The following is a 19,968-nucleotide window of genomic DNA, read 5'->3' as shown; positions in this document are numbered from 1 at the left end:
GAATGTTATCCCTGGGTATGATGCTCTTTTAATCAGATATGTATGGCCAGACACATCTAAGGAACTAGGTTGACTTTATGGAGCCAATGCTTATAAATCCTTCCAGGAAAACTGGTTGATTCCTGGTTTACAAAGTTCTCAGCTTCTGGGTGGGTAAGTCACTTTCTTGTCAGATCCAGGAATCTTAGGATATTTGGGGAACTTCAAGAAAAGACAAATTCGCCCAGTGGCTACCACAGCTGAAATCTGATGTTGAGTTCTGGGTGTGGCTATCTAGCCTCAGAGGCCTTTAAAAGTTAAATTTGAGATTTTGGGGGAAGTCTTTTAGCAAAGCAAGTTTAAGAAGGCCTAAGTGGCAAATTATCATCACTCCTATTGCAGCAATGTAAATAGAGACTAGCCTTATTTGTGATCAAGTATAATCTTCCAGGGCACTTGGGTGGCTCAGTCGGTTAAGCATCTGTCTTTGGCTCAGGTTGTAATCTTAAGGTCCTGGGATTGAGCCCTGCATCTGGCTCCCCGCTCAGTGGGGAATTTACTTCTCTCTCTCCCTCTCCCTGTGCCCCTCTCCCTTCTCATGTGCTCTCTTTTTCTCAAATAAATAAAACCTTTTAAAAAGAGAACAATCTGCCTTTGAGATTATTTTTGATCAAAAGGGAGGAGATTATAGGGAAAAAGTGTGTATACTTCAATGAGAAATTATGCATTGTCAATAGTAATGGTTCCCAGCATTCTGATATGAGCCCTGTTCATTGTCTTTGGGCTGCTCTTGGTCAACTCTTTTTAAATTGCAGATGACTGATGAATATTGCCAATGACAAAAACCAAACAATTAGGAAGACTGATTTTATTTAGTCTATTGCAGTAGGGAGATCACCCAGATCTGTAGATCAGAGTATCTCAGCAGGGTAGTTTTATCTTAGACTTTTTTATAGGGAGAAGTGGACAAGTTACAGGTAGAATTATTTTTTTTAAGATTTTATTTATTTATAAATGAGAGACACACAGAGAGAGGCAGAGACATAGGCAGAGGGAGAAACAGGCCCCCCATGGGGAGCCTGATGCAGGACTCGATCCCAGGACCTTGGGATCATGACCTGAGCCAATGGCAGATGCTCAACCACTGAGGCACCCAGGGGCCCCAGGCAGAATGATTTACAGCTGGGATTGCTTCATAATCAGGAGAAGTCTCAGTCAGTTAAATAGGAAATGTTTACCTCTGTGTCTGGCTAGTTTTAGGGGATAAACAACTCTAATCTCAATTAATCATTCATGTGACAAAGAACTGGGAGTTGGAGGATCTGTATCTTGCCTTGCTGGTGGGTTCAGGCAAAAGGGGAGAAGTTTGGTCTTCTCACAAATAAACAAGGGAGGCATCTGTAAGTCCTACGGGAGTCATGAGAAAGAGGATAGTGAGTGAATGAATCTTATCTAAGTCATTCAGGAAGGTGGTTCTTTTCCATCAGGCATTTCTGGAACAAAAAAAGATTGGTGGAATTTCAGAAAGCAAAGGTTTGGGGAGATTTCTTAAACATTGATATTTTCTGGGAACACAGGATTCAGGAAAAATTCAGCATTGTCAAGATGTAAACTCTGCCTTGTCCTGTATAGTTCCCATGGACTTTCCTCCTCCTCCTGTGGAAAAATAACCTCTATTTACAATTCAGTATCTTTACTCCATATAAATTTGTGCTTTTTGATTTTTCCTTTGAACCAGTTATAACATTTGTTCTCATAATGTATAAGTTCAATCAATTCTTCAATATGTATTCCTTTTTATATTTGTATGAGAGCCATGATTTTGCCTTTTTCTAAAAGTTGTCTTTAAATGATATGATCCATATAGCTTATTCAGATTTCACCAGATATACATGCATTCATTTTCGTGAGTGCAAACAAGCCAGTTTTTAAGGTTCCCAGTGAGAGACCAGGAGATCAGGAGAGCTATGGAAAGTCCAAAGACTGGTGGTGCCTACAGTGAAGATTGACACCCAGAGGTTAAGAGTTATCAGATAGAGTGAGGTGGGATGGATCTTTTGGCAGAGATCATTCTGGGTTGAGAGTCTAAAGCTTAGTTTATTCAAGAATTATCCAATAATTATTTCTGCATTCCTTGGCACTGATCTACATGTATTAAAACATAGGATTAAGAGGTAGACATAATTGGGTTCAAAGTGTTCTATCATTTACTTGCTGTGAGATTGTGGGGAAGGATCTTAACTTCCTTCTACCTGTTGTCCCTAACTGCAAACTAGGAATAATGTTAATATCTGCCTCATAGAATTGTTGTGAGAAAAAAGTGAGATAATAGATGTGATAGACTTGGCATATAGACAGTACTCGGTAAGTGATGGCTATTATTATTTTATTATTTTTTTAAAGATCTTATTTATTCATGAGAGACACAGAGAGAGAGAGAGGCAGAGATACAGGCAGAGGGAGGAGAAGCAGGCTCCATGCAGGGAGCCTGATGTGGGACTCGATCCTAGGACTCCAGGATCATGCCCTGAGTTGAAGGCAGGCCAGGCATCCCAGTGATGGTTATTATTAAAATAACTTTTCTATTATCATCAAGGAAATGCCTAAGCAAACAATCTTTCATGAAAACTGTAGAAGCTACCACATCTCTATTTTACTTCAGATACATTAATACCCAAACAAACCTAGTTCTTGTCAACAAAGAGAGATGGAATAATAGTTCATCAACTTATCAACTTCAATAGTAGGTCAGTGATGAAGACCACATGCATGTTAATACATGTTCTTTGTGGGTTTTTTTTTTTTTGCCACTTTCATATTTCTTTTCACATAATTTTTTTTAATGTAGGCCCCATGCCCAGTGTGGAGCCCAGTGTAGGGCTTAAACTCATGACTCTGAGATCAAACAAGCCAGTTTTTAAGGTTCCCAGAGTTGAGATCAAGAGTCAGACACTAAAAAGAAAAAGAAAAAGAAAAAAAAAAAAAAAAAAGAGTCAGACACTTAACTGACTGAGCCACTCAGGCACCCCTCATGTAACTTTGTTTTTAATAAAAGCAATTCACTAAGTCTATGAACAGAATTTCATTTATAGGTTTTGATAGACCTATTCACATTTACAAATTATCTGACAATATGTCCAAATTTAGTCAGGAGAATATGGATAATATACTCTGCATAATATGCTCTTTTGCGTATATCCTAAGGTAATGAATGATCTCAGAAGAGTCTGAGTAGGGGATCCCAGTAGAGGGTGGTACGGATCTCCCGAAGGGCTGACAAACACTTTTCCACTTTTCTTCAGATCTTCTTTCAGCTTTCATAACTAAGGACCTGCTAATTCAGGATTACTAAAAAGGAGGCATTTGTAAACTAAAATTTACACATTACTTGATGTTCTCCAGATTCAAATTTGGCATTCTAGTATGATCCGGCAGCCTATGAGAAAGTCACAAAGCCTCTACCTGCTAGCAGACATGGGGCTTGTTGGGATTCTCTCAATTTCCAGGACTTTTTCTTAGTGCATCAGCAGCATTGGTCTGAGATAGTCGAAATGCTATTCATGCTCTTTAATAAACTGCTTACTTTGCTTCATCATTTATTCAACACCACATGGATTGTTTGATTCCCCCCTTCAGGGTGTTGTGATGAATTTGCATCAAAAGCAATTTCACTTTGTGGATATATACAAGTTCCCTCAAAATCTGCTGGTATTGGGGACACCTGGGAGGTTCAGTGGTTAGGCACATCTGCCTTCGGCCCAGGGTATGATCCTGGAGACCGGGGATGGAGTCCCATATCGGGCTCCCTGCATGGAGCCTGCTTCTCTCTCTGCCTGTGTCTCTGCCTCTCTCTGTGTGTGTCTCATGAATAAATACATACAATCTTTAAAAAAAAAAAAAAAAGTCTGCCTGTGTAGTGACACTTGTGATGTTCTTCCAAAGAATAGAAGCTAGCTAAATAATTTGTAATATAATATCAAGACAAATGTTATAGGGGTGCCTGGATGGCTCAGTGGTTGAGCATCTGCTTTTGGCTCAGGTCGTGATCCTGGGGTCCTGGGGTCCTGGAGTCCTGGGCTTGAGTTCTACATCGGGCTCCCTGCAGGGAGCCTGCTTCTCCTTCTGCCAGTGTCTCTCATGAATAAATAAATAAAATCTTTTAAAAAATAAGACAAGGACAGCCCGGGTGGCTCAGCGGTTTAGCGCCGCCTTCAGCCCAGGGCAGGATCCTGGAGACCCGGGATCGAGTCCCATGTCAGGCTCCCTGCATAGAGCCTGCTTCTCCCTCTGCCTGTGTCTCTGCCTCTCTCTCTCTGTGTCTCTCATGAATAAATAAATAAAATCTTAAAAAAAAGAAGAAGACAAATGTTGTAAAAGTATTACCCATTTTAAAGTTTATAGGACATTGTTTTATAATTAAATGCATAAACTCACAATCTCTCATATAGTATATAGTAAGCAATTCTAGTAATAACTTTTCTGCAACTTTTAATTTTATTTTTTATCTTTTTAAGATTTTATTTATTTATTTGAAAGAGAGAGAGCACAAGCAAGTGGAGGGGCATAGGGAGAAGGAGAAGCAGACTTTCTGCTGAGCAGGGAGCCCTATGTAGGGCTCAATCCCAGGATCCTGGATTGAGTGATTGCCTGAGCCAAAGGCAATCACTTAACCAACTGAGTCACCCAGGTGCCCCATCTTTTAAAATTCTATATTATCATCAGTTCTTTTTTTTTTTTTTAAGATTTTATTTATTTATTTGAGAGGGAGAGAGAGTGAATGAGAGAGAGAGAGAGAGAGAGAGAGAGAAAGAGAACATGAGCGGGGCTTTGGGGGCAGGGGCTGCATGGAGGGGGCAGAGGGAAAAGCAGACTCTCTGCTCAGCAGGGAGCCCCATGTGGGGCTCAATCCTGGGACTTAAAGATCATCTCCTGAGAGGAAGGCAGCCACTTAACCAACTGAGCCACCCAGGTGCCCCTCACTAGTTCTTTTTTGAGTGAGGCTGTATACATGGGTAAGTAAAATAGTTTCAGTGATTAAAGCCATTTGAAAGTTTCTATTCGAAACCCTTTGAGTGGATTGTAAATGTTTACCCTCAGTTCTTAAATATTACATAAGAGCATCAAAATAATCAACATGGGACCTCTTTCCAATTTCTCACCTTGCTCATCCAAAGATCTTGGCTACCCGGATCTACTGTAAATGTAGTGCTTGTCTATCATGTTTCATCTCAGCCTCCCTGTATGAATACATCAGTACAAATCTGAGGACATATCCCCTTATTATATGATCATCTATTTCTTGGCTGGCACAAATGTCACTTTCTCAGAGAGGCTTTCCTAGAACATCCTGTTAATCTGTGTGTCACTCTCTGTCCTATTACCCTGTTTTATTTTCTTTGGAGTAATTATCAGTACATGAAATCATCAGTTTGTTACTTTAGAAGATTAGCTGCCTCATGCCTTACTGGCCTATAAGTCTTATAAGTCTTACTGGCTTATCCCCAGCTCTTAGATAAAATGCTCACTACATAAATAAGCATAAGATTGGATAAATGAATGAATGAATGCTTCACTCATTCCATGTTGCTGTTCTGGGACCAGATGATTAGATGGTCCATAGAGGCAGAGACTCATTTGAGCTTGATGGCATGTGCCATCTCCAATCAAGTGTCTCTGAGTTGGTCTGATTGGTGAATGTTTTATATAGTTAGAGATGGTGGAAACTGTGTCTAGCCTAAAGTTGTGGGTGATTTCCAAATCAAGGAAGCATGCAGAGCTGACAGGTGAGTGGGGAGCTGCAGTCTGTGGGCTCCTGGTGAGTCATATGATGATGGAGGAGGACCAGGGACAGACACTGTTGAAACTCAATATATGAAGGCAGGAGTCAGTCAGGGAGATGGCAGCAGGGAGCAGGGGAATGAAATAAGCAGGAAGGAAGTGGTGAGCACAGAGAATTATGTGGTGGGGTTATGTATTTTTGTTGTTGTTTAGTCACTTTATTGAGATATCACTTAGATGCCATAAAATTCACCTATTTAAAGTATATAGTTCAATGTTTTTTTGTGTATTTGCAGAGTTATGCAATCATCACCTGTCTAATTTTAGGACATTTTTATCATTCCCCAAAGAAATCCTATACCCATTGGTGTCATTCCTCATTCACCTGGCCTTTTCTCCACCAAGTCCTAGGCCACCACTAACCTACTTCCTGTCTCTATAGATTAGCAGATTCTGGACATTTCACTTAAGTGAGATTATATAATATGTGGTCTTTTGTGATTGGGTTTTCTCTTATTTGGCATAATATTTTCAAGGTTTATCCGTAGTGTAGCATGTATGAGTGCTTCATTTCCTTTTCATAGCCAAATAATAATAATATCATCATATAGATATATAAAATTTTATTATCTGTTCATCAATTAATAGACATATGGGTTGTTTTAGCTATTTTGAATAATATTGCTACGAACATTTGCATACCAGATTTTGTGTGGACGTGTTTCCATTTCTCTTGGGCTTGTATCTAGGAGTAGAATTGCTGGGCTATAGGGTAACTCTATGTTCAACATTTTTGAGGAGCTGCCAAATTGTTTTCCAAAGTGCCTGCACTATTTTGCATTCTCTTGTGGGGCTGTTCTGGTAGATGATTTTATGAGTTTGTTCTGGGCCCTTGAGCCATCTGAGTATCATGAGAACAAGTGTGTCGTGATTCAGCCTGGATCCTGCTGTTCAACTACGGCTGCACAAACCCCCTGGTCCCTGAGGCCTAACCTGCAGTGATTCTGCACTAATGTAACCCCAGAGGTGTATTGCGATTAGTCAGTCCCTGCAGGTCCTCCATCTGTTCATATATTAGTCATCCTTCAGAGTCCAAGTCAATACTGCCTCCTCTGCTAGCTCAGTGCTTTCAACTCTGACTGCACATCAGAATCTCATGGGGAGCCTTTAAATATAGCAGATCCAGGGTCCACACCAAAGGTTCTGATTTAATTGGTCTGGGCTAGGGTTATTTAAAAGTCTCTTCCAGACTCCTGCATGGCTCAGTTGGTGGAGCGTCCGACTCTTGTGTTCGGCTCAGGTCATGATCTCATGGGCCAGGTGGGACTCCGTGCTCAGTGGGAGTCTGCTTGAGGATTCTCTCCCTCTGCTCCTTCTCTCGCTCCCACCTGAGTGTGCATGATCTCTCTCTTTCTCTCTCTCTCTCTCTCAAATAAATACATAAATCCTAAAAAAAATTAAAAGCCACTTCAGATAATTCTAATGTGCAGACCGAATCGAGAACCACAGCTCTGCTCCCACTAGAAGAATCCTTTCTCTTCTGAAATTTACAGCAGTTTCTTTTCAATGGCACTCACCAAAACTTTAAAAATAGATCCCATATTTAATTGCAATTATTTGACATATGTATTTTATTTGTCCAGCTGGGCCACAAGCTCTTTGAGGACAGAGCTGTGTTTGACTCATACTCAAGTCTCCATTTGTCAAGGGACATCTGTTTATAGCACCACCTGGGCTCCCCCTGGTACTATTGAGGAATAATGCATAGGAACCAGCCAGACAACAAGTTCTCATGAAGCCTTCCCTGGCCACCCACCTAAACTTGCAGTCTCCATCCCCTGCCATTTCCCATTCTTCCTTTTCTTTTCTTTTCTTCTTTTCTTTTCTTTTCTTTTCTTTTCTTTTCTTTTCTTTTCTTTTCTTTTCTTTTTTTTCTTTTCTTTTCTTTTTTAAAGATTTTATTTATTTATTCATGAGAGACAGAGAGAGAGAGAGAGAGAGAGAGAGAGAGAGGCAGAGACACAGGCAGAGGGAGAAGCAGGCTCCACGCAGGGAGCCCAACATGGGACTCGATCCCGGAACTCTGGGATCATGCCCTGAGCTGAAGGCAGATGCTTGACTACTAAGCCATCCAGGCATCCCCCATTCTTCCTTCTTTAATTTGCCTTTTCCCCTTGGCACTTAGCACATGCTCTATGTTTCACTTATTATCTTCTTTATTGTCAGTCTCCACCCACTCTCCCTGAGGAGAGGGATTTTTGTCAGTTTGGCTCACTGCTGTACCCTCCGCACTCAGAATAGTGCCTAGCCATAGTGGGTGCTCAATAAATATTTATTAAAAGAATAAATAAATAAATCAGCCTATATTTAAAAAGAAATTTAATCCCTTTTTTCTACACCAGTGTGAGAGTTTTTTTTTTTTTTCTAAAAAATTTTTTTTGAGAGTTGGTTTTTTTTGGGGGGTAAATACTTGTAGTCATTTATTACAAAGCCTTCCTTATCCAAGGAAAGTTACATTTCTAACATATACATGTACATTCTGAGAGTCTGTAGAAGTTCTACTTAAGCCCTGGATCATGGTGTGTTTGGGTCTATGTATGCGAACTGGAGCAGAGGAACAGGGGCTGGGATGGTCAGTTGAAGCTGAACAAACTTGAACCCTGGCTTGCTCTTCTACCATAGAATCCACCTCCTACGTGTTCCAGAGGACGATGACCACGATGATGGAGGAGGCCAAGAAGAGCAGGTAGAGGCGGAAGAGGAAGGTGTCCATCATATGGCTGAACTGCACCCACAGGCCAGCTAGTTGAGTGCTTGTCAGTCCTGAGTCCCCGCTCAGCTCTGCCTCCCTGGGTGCCAGCTCCTTCCCTACCAACTGCCCCGGATCCTTCGGTCCTGTGGAGAAGACAGAGACTCAGCTTCAAAGTGGGAAGGAGACAGGATTGGGGAGGTGGAGGACTGAGGAAGCTGGCTCCAGTGTAGAGAGTGTAGGCGGTGCAGACTTTTCTTACCGGGCAGGTGAGGGGGCGTGAGGCCTGGGCCCATATTCTCCTTCCAGAGCTTGGTGGGGCAGCATGTCCTTGGGCTGGCCCAGGAGAGGAGCAGAGAATGGAGCCACCGAGGCATGGCTGGGGGCCGGGTGGTGGCCAGGTGCAGCAGGTAGGTGATGAAGATGGTCTCCAGCAGGCTAACCACCATCAGGGACAGACACAGGGCAAAGTAGACACCTGGGGTGGGGGTATGGAGCATGCATGAGTGGGGCCCAGACGAAGCAGCAATCCCCCGCTTTTCTCTGTTTCACACACAAAGCCCTTTCTGAAATGACCATGATCACTTTCTCCTTTCTGCCTTAGCTGTGTCAGCAGGTCTAGCCAGCGCACTTGTGTACCCTGCCTCCTTTTATCCCCCCCTACTTTCCAACAGTAAGGAGGTAGGCATACTGATGAGGGGGGTGCCACTAGCAGGAAGTAGTTTATTCATCATGAGCAGGAAGACGTTGTAGCCCAGCAGAAGGGTTATCTTGAATGGGGCACGGTTCTCGCTTTCTGCCGGCAGGTAGAAGCTGAGGGCGTCGATGGCAATCAGGAAGCTACTGGGCACCAGAAGGTTTATGATGTAGAGGTTGGGCCTGCGCCTGATGGCCACCTGGAGGCAGGAGAGAGCAGAGAACCAGGTGAAGCTAGGGCTGAGGGAAGACTGAGGGACGATTACAGCTCCTTTCTCCCTTGGTGTCCTCAACCCAGCAGGGGCTCTTCCTGGGTGAAAAGCAGCCTTCACATGACAAAAAAAAACTCTGCCACACCCACCAAAGAAAACCTATGCCGTAAGTGGCAGTTTCAGACAGGAGGGTGGCTTTGGGGGACTTGGGAGAGAGAAAGGCTGTGAGGGTTGTGGCACCAAGTGGCTTTCTGGTCTTGGGGTAAGACGTGAGAGGCTCTGGGATTTAGAAAGATCTGATGAAGAACAGTAAGGAGGATGGACACATCTCACAAATCTCTAGGCTTACATAGAACATGATCTGGTCAAAAAGACTGGAGCCCACAGACATCTTCGGCGTGGCCTTGGTGATGCCCAGGAGCTCCCACTCCCCTTCTGTACGGACAATGTCACGTGAAGTGTCTGCTATCTCCCACACTTCCTTTGCCATGCCCAGTAACATGTTTTCCACTGCAGGGGAGATAAACACTCATTCAGCACACTGTTCAGCATCTGCTCTGTGCAGGGCTCAGAGAGATGAGCAAGAAAACTGCTTTAGCTCCCTGTCTCTGGCTGTCCAGTAACATGGCTCCTTCACTCCTCAGTCACCTCCTTTCAATTCTGGGCTTTCTCCTCCTAAATTCAACTCCCCACCACCATCCACACACCCCCAATTAGCAAATACCCCACTGTCCCTCTCTAGGCATTAAAAAAAATAATAACCTTGTTGTGTGTGATGTTTTGTTGCCCCACCGATTGAGCTCATTTTACCCCCTCCCAGAACCCCCACCCACACCTCACCTGTATAGAGGAAAGAGCTGAAGGTGAGGGTGCAGTTTTGCTGGTCAAAGGGGAAGTAGAAAATGTCCAGGCTACAGATGCTGGTCACCCGCATTGGTTTGTTATATACAATGTGACCGTCACTAGTCACATATGCAGAGAGGCCTTCTGGGGTCTGATCCACATCCATGCTAAGTGGCAGAAGGGGAGAGAGGCAGATGCTCTGGGTTTCATATCAGCTTAGGCGGAGCTTCCCAATGTTGCTCACTGTGGCTCCTCTGCCATCTTTTCTGCCCACCACTTTCTCATTTCCAGAATAAATGTCTTCTAGAAATGAGATACTGTTGATGAGCTGTGATAGTGCTCCTCTTGGAAATAAGTTTTTGGTGGCCCCAGTGACTGGGTTTGCCCTATACTGCCCTGGCTTGCTCCTTGCAGAAGGGTTTCCCCTCCAGTTTTCCCTAGCCCCGGCACTCACGATTCCACGATGAAGATGTCTGGGAGCCACAGGTTCTCAGTCGTCACAGTGAGTTTACTGATAGCTCCACATTCTTCTGGATCCCAGCTGATGAACGGGTTATTCCAGACCTAGATCACGGAGCACAGGTGGCTGAAACCTGGAGCTAGTTTATGTCAGCATCTACCCTTCCATTCCCTTAAATAAATATACATGTGTATGAATTTTTTTCCCTAAATGTATTGACTACAGGCATATGATAAAATTTTAACCATTCCAGAAAGGTATAATATAAAAATCAAGCTATTCCCTCCTTGATTCACTCCAATTCAGTTTATTTTATTTTTAAGATTCTATTTATTTATTCATGAGACACACACACATACACACACATACACACACAGAGAGAGAGACAGAGACAGAGACACAGGCAGAGGAAGAAGCAGGCTCCATGCAAGGAGCCTGACTTGGGACTCGATCCCGGGTCTCTAGGATCAGGCCCTGGGCTGAAAGCAGCGCTAAACTGCTGAGCCACCCGGGCTGCCCCCCATCTCAGTTTATAACCTCAACTCAGTCTCCTTATTAACAGTTTCTTGGGTATCTTTCTTTTTTTTTTTTTTCTTGGGTATCTTTCTAGAAAATTAATTAATACATATTCCAGCATTCATTTTTACTTATACAGATAGACTTATACTTTGCACATTGATATTTGTGCATGTCACTTAAAAAAAAACAAACCCTCATTTCCTTTTAAACTCTGATTCCTCTTCTCTACCTGGTGATAATGTTCCCCTTCTCTAGCTAACAGTCTTGTTAGCTTTTCAGTTTCCACTCAAAGGAAATTTTAAGCTGGGTGCTGAATACCTTTGGGCCCTGGAGCTTACCTAGGGGTTTTCAACTATACCACCCCCGTCTTCCTGTATTTTCCATCTATGTCTTTCAAAGTTGTTTGGCAGCTGAGAAAGTGATTTGTCATCAGCATGAGCCTTATTTTGTTTGGATTTGTCTATTCCCTCGGGCACTGCCAATTTCAACAAATGTGATTTTTGCAAACAAGCCCAGAAAAGAGGGGAAAAAAAGGGAAGAGAATTAAGCTGGAGTTACGTACCAACTTTAACCACAGAAATGATGTCAGCAGCTGGAGTTGTTCATCCTGACAAAAAAAAGTCCCCATTCAGGATGATTAATGCCCCGAGATCAGGTCCCATTCTACCTCTTGCCTTTGTTTTCTACATGGTCCTGTGTGACTGTTCAGTTTTTCAGTTACAAATCTCAAAAGAAAAGTGGGTCTGAAAAATGCAGGTTACATTGAAAATGTAGGGGAAAGGACAGCATGAAGTCCCATTGGAAATATGTTTTATCCACCTATAGGGGCAGAACTCAAGACAAATGTTCCCTGCAGACACATCACTGCAATGTTCCCCTTCATGTCTCTCCACCCCCTAGGATGGACATCTAACTTGTAGAGCATTTGGGGATGGATTGCTTGCCACTGGACCAGTGCAAAGTTGGGTTGCCAGGGTGAAGACTCCTTGTTCCCTACTAGCAGTCTCTGGAAAGAATGTAGGAGTCAGAACTCACCACTTCCAGGATGGCAGACAAAATGAAGGAGATATTGACTTGAGTGGGGATGCTGTAGTTGATGACTGGACGGAAGTCCTTCTGGTTAAATATAGTCTGGAAGACAGCAGGGTCCACCCCATACTTGTCAAAGCCTGAGCAATTGATGGTGAAAGTGCTTGACCTTCCTGTAGAGAACAGAGACCTATAAGATGGGAATAGGGCTTTTATGTTTCCTAAGTAAGAGGAGTATCAGGGCTGAGGCCTCAAGCCTCTCCTCAGAGAAAGAAAACGTGGACATGGGGTGAAGCATGTGAACCTCTCCTTTCTGGGCCAAGACTTCTGAAGGCCGAAGTTTTCCTGCCAAGGCTAGGGAGCAGGAGCTGGTCTGGTAGGAAAATGGTGGAAGTTGATGTGGTGAGCTGAACCAGGGCTCAGACCTTTCTTCCTGTGCTTTGCTCCCGTATAAAGCCTATCCAAATTTCTATGTAAACAGCCTCTCTGGGGAGTCCTATTCCTTCCACAGTCCCAACCCTGAAGTTTTGGCTTTGTCTGACCATACTTTTTTTCTTTCTAGCTCTATTATGATTTGTTCTCATAGTCACTGAACAAAATTTCCCTAAAATTTTGTTTCTTAATCCCCCCCCTTTTTTTAATTTTTATTTATTTATGATAGTCACACACAGAGAGAGAGGCAGAGACACAGGCAGAGGGAGAAGCAGGCTCCATGCACCGGGAGCCCGACGTGGGATTCGATCCAGGGTCTCCCAGATCGCGCCCTTGGCCAAAGGCAGGCGCCAAACCGTTGTGCCACCCAGGGATCCCATTAATTTCCCCTTCATGCTTTTATATCTTTCCATTTCCTGGAAAGAAAATTTTGGAAAGAAGTCAACATGAGTGCAGTGTGAAACACACAGGGACTTAACGTTGTACTGAATGTGAATTTACTGACTGCCCACTGTGTGCTGCACTCTGTGCCCTTCCCAAATTCAGTGGCTTCCTCTAAGATCTGTGGGATCCATCTTCATCATTACCATTCTGAGAAGATCTCACTGATCATCTACCATGTGCTGGGTGGAGCCATGCAATGAAACATAGAAGCCCCTTGGCCCCTCTCACCCACATCCCAGCCGCATATACTCTGTGATTATTCCTGTCAATACAGCCCAGCAAGTTCTTCTGTGCCCCATCCATTACTCCGCTGTACCAGCTAACTCCAAGGTACATCTCCAAACCAAAGAGAAACACATTCCGGGGAAGAAAATGTTGTCCTTTCCCCTCTACATCATCTCCTCTGCAAGATCTTCTGAGTGAGGTAGGAAAGGAGCTATGTTACAGTCAACAGGACTCAAACCACCCTGTTCATAGTAACTGTATCTTGGTAGAAAGGAAAAGTTGGAGACTAAAAAAAGTGGGATTGGAGAGGTGATGAATAGAAGGATAGACAGGATAGTAGATGCCGAGGCAGACAAATGAGAGAGGGGCCATGTGTACTGATCAGTGGAATGGGGTTTTTGTCTGTTTCCAAGGAAGCCATAACATAGATACTACAGAGAAATAAAATGTTTAACCTAGCTATTTTAGATGCTCTCTAGGTCTGGAGAATGAAAGGGTTTATGGATTTTGCCCAGAACAGCGTTTCTGTCTTTCCTTGTTCTTGCCCCATCTTACCTGGAACCAGAAGGCTGACAGTGAGGCAGAGCAGGAATCCCCCCTCAAAAGGCCACCCCCCTTCCATCCTCCTCTTCTGGACTCTTCTCTGGGGATTCACCACGAGCCCCCAAACCTTTGAGCTTAAAGGAGCTCAGACCACACCTTGGTTCCTGGTTTTGAATAGTGCTCATGACAGGTGACCACTTCCTGGTGAGAGGCTGTGGCCAGAGAATGTTCTGCTTTGCCCCTCCGCAGGTATGCCTTCTGGGCTCCAGGCAGGGAGGATGTTAGGCCAAGACCAGGGGAACAGCATCTGTTTAGCAGCCTTGTCTAGATGAGTGGTTCTAAATCTGAATTCCAAGTACTTTTTCAGAGAAAATTGGAGACATGGGAGATTGGGCAGGTAAGGTCATCAGGTAAGGGGTCTTCAGGTCCTTCAGGAACTAACTATGCCTCAGGGAAAGTATATGGATCACTCAGAAAGGGAGATGGTAGAGACACCTGCTAATTTCACAAGGCAAGAACACATAATTATTTTGCTGCAGACCTAGAAATGTATCCTTTATCCACTTGTGGACATTAGGGATTATTGTCAATAGTGAGTTAAAAATATTGAGAGAGTAAGCTCCTTTTTTATGATGAAAGCCTGACTAGCAGACCTCTGCCCCCACAGCTAGCACAGCTAGTGCAGATCTGCAACATCCCTTGTTTGCACTATTAAAACATCTTCATAAGGCTTGTTCTGTCTAGTTTTCTCCCAGTCCAATTCATTTTGCCATTCTCCTAACACAGAACTCTCCTACACGCCCTTCCTTATCTTATGTCTCTTAGAGGCCTACAGACCTGGGGCTGTGGGGGAATGTTGAATTAAAAATCATAGCGATCTTTTTGAAAATACCTCCCCCTCCCACCCCCAGCCCCTATGGAGGTGTGTGTGTGTGTGTGTGTGTGTGTGTGTGTGTATTTAAAAGCTCCCCAGATGGTTTTGATTCACACTTAACTTCACTGAAAACCTTTGGGCTAGGCTATGTTACCGTACCACAAACAGGATACTGAAACTGATATAGTCAAGATACATAACTTTAACACCAGGATCCCTATGTTGTCCTTTTATAGCTGTAAATATCTCCCTTCCTCCCTAATCTCCTGCTGTCTGGCAGCCATTCATTTGTTCTCCATTTCTATAATTTTGTCATTTCAAGAATGTTACGTAAGTCAAACCACGCAGTATAAACTTTTTGAGAATGGCTTTTTTTTCACTGAGTGTAATTCTTTGGAGATCCACCCAGATGGTTGTGTGTATCAGTATGCGTTCCTTTGTATTGCTGATTAGTATTCCATGATAGGAATGTACCACAGTTTGTTCAACCACTCACCTGTTGAGTGGTTCAATTGTTCGACCAATTGAAGGACTTCTGAGTTTTAAGGGAAAACACTTATTTCCTCTCCTTTACTTACAACACTTATATATATATATATATATATATATATATATATATATATATATATATGTGTGTGTGTGTGTGTGTGTGTCTGTGTGTGTCTGTGTTTATTTGAAGGAATGAGGGGCCAAGGGAGAGGAAGAGAGACTTTGGAAGAGAGACTTTCAGGCGGACTTGCCACTAAGCACAGAGCCTGATATGGGGCTCCATTTCATGACCCTTAGATCATGACCTGAGCTGAAATCAAGAGTTGGATGCTTGACCGACTGAACCACCCAGGTGCTCCCACAATATTTCTGACACCAAATTGTGGGTTTTCCCCTCATACCAAGTAATTCTGACGCTCCCCTTCTGGCATACCCCTTGGGTTAAAGGCTCAGTTCCACAAGACTTAGCCCCACTTCAGGTGCCAGTTATAAGTCAGGGCCTTCTATACTTCTGACCAACTGACAATAAATTGGGGGAGCCTCACAACCCCCTCCTCAGATTCAATTTTTTGCTATAACAGCTCACAGAACTCATGGAGACATTTACTTCTGTTAACTGACTGAAAAGGATATAATAAAGTATATAGATGAACAGCCAGATGAAAAGGTACACAGGGTGAGATCTGGAACAGTCCTGAGGGCAGGAGCTTCTGTCTCTATGGAGTTCCAACATGTAGATGTGTCACCAATCTGGAAGGTCTCCAAACTGCATAGTTTAAGGATTTTTTTAAAAGATTTTATTTATTTATGTATGAGAAAGACACACAGAGAGAGGTAGAGACATAGGCAGAGGGAGAAGCAGTCTCCACACAGGGAGCCTGATGCGGGACTCCATTGTGGGACTCTGGGATCATGCCCTGAGCCGAAGACAGACGTTCAACGCCTGAGCTACCCAGGTGTCTCAGTTTAAAGATTTTTTACAGAGGCTTCATTATGTAGGCACAATCAATTATTAAGTCAATCTCCAGCCCCTCTCCTCTCCCTAGAGGATGGGGATTAGGGCTGAGAGTTTCAAGCTTTTAGTCATGGCTTGGTCTTTCTGGTGACCAGTCCCCATCCTGAAGCTATCCAGGAGTCCAACGAAAGTCACCTCATTAAAATAAAAGATGCTCTTATTATCCACAAAATTCCAAGGGATTTATGAACTTTGTGTCAGAAACTGGGAGCAGAGACCAAATATACATTTTTTCACAGAGTTGTTCAGTTTTTTCCTATTACATGGAAAGCTGTTATAAACATTTGTCTATGGGTTTTTGTGTGAACAAGTCTCCTGGAATAAATATTCAGAAGTAGAATTGCTGATTGTATAGTATTTGCATGTATGATTTTTAAAGAAACTGTAATACTCTTTTCCAGAGTGGCAGTACCATTTTACATTCCACCCACAATGTATGAATGATCCAGTTCCTCTGCATTTTTCAAGGTTTAGGACTTTGGATAAGGAAAGACTTCTGAAAATAGGACCCTAAAATCACAAACGTAGAGGAAATGATTGATAAATACAGCAGTTAAAAAAATTTTAAACTTATTTTCATGAAAGGACACTAAATATGAAAAGCCAAATCATAAACTGGGAAAATAATTTTATAACATATAACTGAGAAAAGAATAGTAGAAAATACACAAAACATATAATGACAAACAAAACAAAACAAAACCCTATCAGGAAAATGGACTAAAGACATAAATTGGCACTTTATAGAAGAGAAAACACAATCAGCCAACAAAAACCAAAAAGATACTCACACAAAAACAGGGAACAAACTGATGGTTGCCACAGAGGAGGGAGATGGGCAGAATGGTGAAGGGGAGTGGGAGATACAGGCTTCCAGGTATGGTAAGTAAGTGAGGGGGATGAAAGGCACAGCATAGGGAATAGAGTCAAGGGTATTGTAATAGCATTGGATAGTGACAGATGGTAGCTACACTTGTGAGCACAGCATGACATATAGACTTGTCAAACCACTATGTTGTACACCTGAAACTAGTGTAACATTGTGTGTCCACTATACTTGAGTTTAAAAAAGATAAGAAAATAGGGCAGCCCCAGTGGTGCAGTGGTTTAGCGCCGCAGCCGGGGTGTGATCCTGGAGACCGGGGATCGAGTCCCACATCGGGCTCCCTGCGTGGAGCCTGCTTCTCCCTCTGCCTGTGACTCTGCCTCTCTCTCTCTCTGAATAAATAAAATCTTTAAAAAATAAAAAAAAAAAAAAAGATAAGAAAATAAACACTGAGATGTGAAAAGGTTGTGAGGATACTGCTGGATGCTGCTAAAGAAAAGAGAGTGAGAAGCTAGTAGAAAGCACAACCCAAGAAGTTAGAAATATGATCAAACATTTGAGGACAGTAATATATCCAGGGCCAGTGGGTTGGTTTTTACAAACAGTTCATAAACTTCCATGCATACTCTTAACAGAGATTTATGAGAGAAATCGGAGGAAAAGGAAATAAAGTTATTATCACAAGGGCTACTATTTTTTTTTAAAAGATTTTATTTATTCATGACAGACACACAGAGACAGAGACACCGGCAGAGGGAGAAGCAGGCACCATGTAGGGAGCCCGATATGGGACTTGATCCACCCCATCCCCCCAACCCCGTCTCCAGGATCACACCCCCCGGCTGAAGGTGGCGCTAAACCGCTGGGCCACTCGGGCTGCCCAAGGGCTACTATTTATATATATCTTTTAAACGGGAGAAGGATGGCAGGAACCAGAAGCACCCCCTCTGAAATTGTGAAATACTCCTAATGTTCCTGATGACATGTCTGAGCTAGTACTAGCTTAAAATATTTTGCTTTGTTTTTTAGATCATATTTTAGATCACAAAGTTCATCTCAACCCTAACATATGAACAGGATGTTCTTTCGCAAAGGATATTGTCAATTATAATGGTCTTGGCACAGAAAATCTAAAGTCAAATTTCAACGAGGTGGAAAAAACTTGCAAAATGACATGTAGAGAAATACAAATGTGGAGATGGGAAAAGAAATGATGCAAAAGTGATCTTAAAAAATTGAAATTCAAAAAAAAATTGAAATTCTGCAAAGATGAGGTAAACATTCTTCATTTTATGCTACTGGCAAAAGTCAAGGACAAGTTTCTGCATGAGAAATATGTTCTGAGTAATGGAAAGAAGGAAACATGAGAATGTGCAAGCAGAAATACCTGTCTGTGTATAATTAATATCTCTAAGAACTCAAAAGTAAAGGTGATGCATAAAAGTGGGTTGCTAATTTTCCACATTAGATATGGAAAAACAAAATAAAATATACCAGGATGGGATAAAGGGATTATACCTAGAAATAGTAAAATACTGATTCTTGGTTGACTGGCATTCATGCATACATTTAATCATTCAGTGAGTCTATATTAAGCACCCATTGTGTGTCAGGCATTAATGCCATATTCTGAGTTAGACAAATGAATGAGACATTGTACTTGACCCACCCAAAAACATAGTCTCTTAGAGAAGGCAGAAATATAAATAAATCTCTGAAATGTATTCACCTAATTGAAATATAATTCAGAAATTTGTCTTTGGTATTCTTTTAACTTCCCATTTCAATTTCTGGCTCTCCTCAGGGCCAGCTGTTAGAATCCTCCCCAAGATCATATCTGCCTATGAAGTTGTGAAGTACTATTATAAGGAACACTTTAAAAAATAGGTTTTTTTTTTTTTTGGATAGTAAAGATAATACATGCTCATTGAAAAACAATTAAGAAAACACAGATGAAGATATAAAAGAAAATAGTAATAATTTTTAATCCTATTATCCAGGACAAAGTTTGCTTGTGCTTTGGTCTCTAGCCATCTATATCTTTTTTCTCTGCACTTCTTTTTTTTTTTTTCTTATTAATACAGTATTTATTTGTCTTTCCTCTGTCAAACCCTGAGCCAACCACTTTCCCCAGGCTGCCTGGGGAGGTATAGGAAAAGGAACATACAGGGATACAGGGCAGACAAGACATGGGAGAAAGACCTATGGGAGGTGGAGACGACTCCTTCACATGGCAAAGAGGATGAGAAAAGCCACCATCAGGCAAAGAGCCCCAGAATGGCGTAGGAGAAGAGCTGTTGCTTCAGAGAGGGATTCCTGGCATAACCAATGATGAGGCTCCCAAACACAGTCCCAATTCCAGCCCCAGAGCCAGCCACCCCTACAGTGGCAGCCCCAGCCCCAATGAACTTGGCTGCCGTGTCAATGTCCCTTGAAATGGTGCTGGTTTGGAAGCTGCGGCTAGGAATAAGTGAGGTCAGGGGATGTGGGGCTGTCAAGCTGCTGAGGCTCTTATCTGGCAGTGTCTCTGGTGGTTTTAGCACCACTGCAGACAGTGATCGGCTCAACAGCTGAGAGGTGCTCCGGACCAAGAAGGGGGTGGAGACGAACTTTGCACAGGCGTACATTTTCAGGGGATGAAGGGCTGTAGCTGGAGAGCTGCTCCCAGAGCGGAGACGACCGAGAGGCTTTCTCTGCACTTCTCTCCAGCCTTCTTTTTCTTTTTAAACAGAACTTATGTATAAAAACTGTTTTATAACTTGTTTTTTTTCCACTTTATATATCATGAATGTGTTTCCATGGTATTAACATTGACCTATATTCTCACTTTAAATGGCTACAAAGCATCTAATTGT

At 42.7% G+C, this 19,968-nt stretch overlaps 1 protein-coding gene and 1 pseudogene across 1 annotated transcript; both read right to left on the bottom strand.

Annotated features, from left to right (window-relative positions):
• Positions 1 to 8,207: 8,207 nt before the first annotated feature.
• On the bottom strand, positions 8,208 to 13,988 carry LOC144302487 (5-hydroxytryptamine receptor 3C-like). Its single transcript, XM_077879857.1, has 9 exons — positions 13,922 to 13,988; positions 12,272 to 12,438; positions 11,799 to 11,843; positions 10,712 to 10,821; positions 10,255 to 10,424; positions 9,764 to 9,924; positions 9,198 to 9,402; positions 8,769 to 8,984; positions 8,208 to 8,652 (listed from the first exon to the last, which is right to left on the bottom strand). Exons 1-9 carry the CDS (start codon positions 13,986 to 13,988, stop codon positions 8,450 to 8,452), a joined length of 1,344 nt encoding a protein of 447 aa, XP_077735983.1. The 3' UTR covers positions 8,208 to 8,449.
• A 5,180-nt stretch (positions 13,989 to 19,168) lies between these two features.
• On the bottom strand, positions 19,169 to 19,794 carry LOC144302218 (ATP synthase F(0) complex subunit C2, mitochondrial pseudogene; annotated as a pseudogene).
• Between the last annotated feature and the right edge of the window lie 174 nt (positions 19,795 to 19,968).

Source organism: Canis aureus, chromosome 31 (genome assembly GCF_053574225.1).
Source record: "Canis aureus isolate CA01 chromosome 31, VMU_Caureus_v.1.0, whole genome shotgun sequence".
Classification (NCBI taxonomy): domain Eukaryota; kingdom Metazoa; phylum Chordata; class Mammalia; order Carnivora; family Canidae; genus Canis; species Canis aureus.
Note: the sequence above shows the minus strand (reverse complement) of the source record. Positions and strands in the feature narration are given on the sequence as shown.

What these genes read in the sequence shown, in the direction of transcription:
- LOC144302487 (XM_077879857.1), bottom strand. Translation starts at nt 13,988, where the DNA reads ATGGAAGGGGGGTGGCCTTTTGAGGGGGGATTCCTGCTCTGCCTCACT. An exon ending in TGTCAGCCTTCTGGTTCCAG is followed by an intron (nt 12,439 to 13,921) that starts GTAAGATGGGGC and finishes TGTTCTCTACAG; the next exon opens with GAAGGTCAAGCACTTTCACC. An exon ending in CATTTCTGTGGTTAAAGTTG is followed by an intron (nt 10,822 to 11,798) that starts GTACGTAACTCC and finishes TCCGTGATCTAG; the next exon opens with GTCTGGAATAACCCGTTCAT.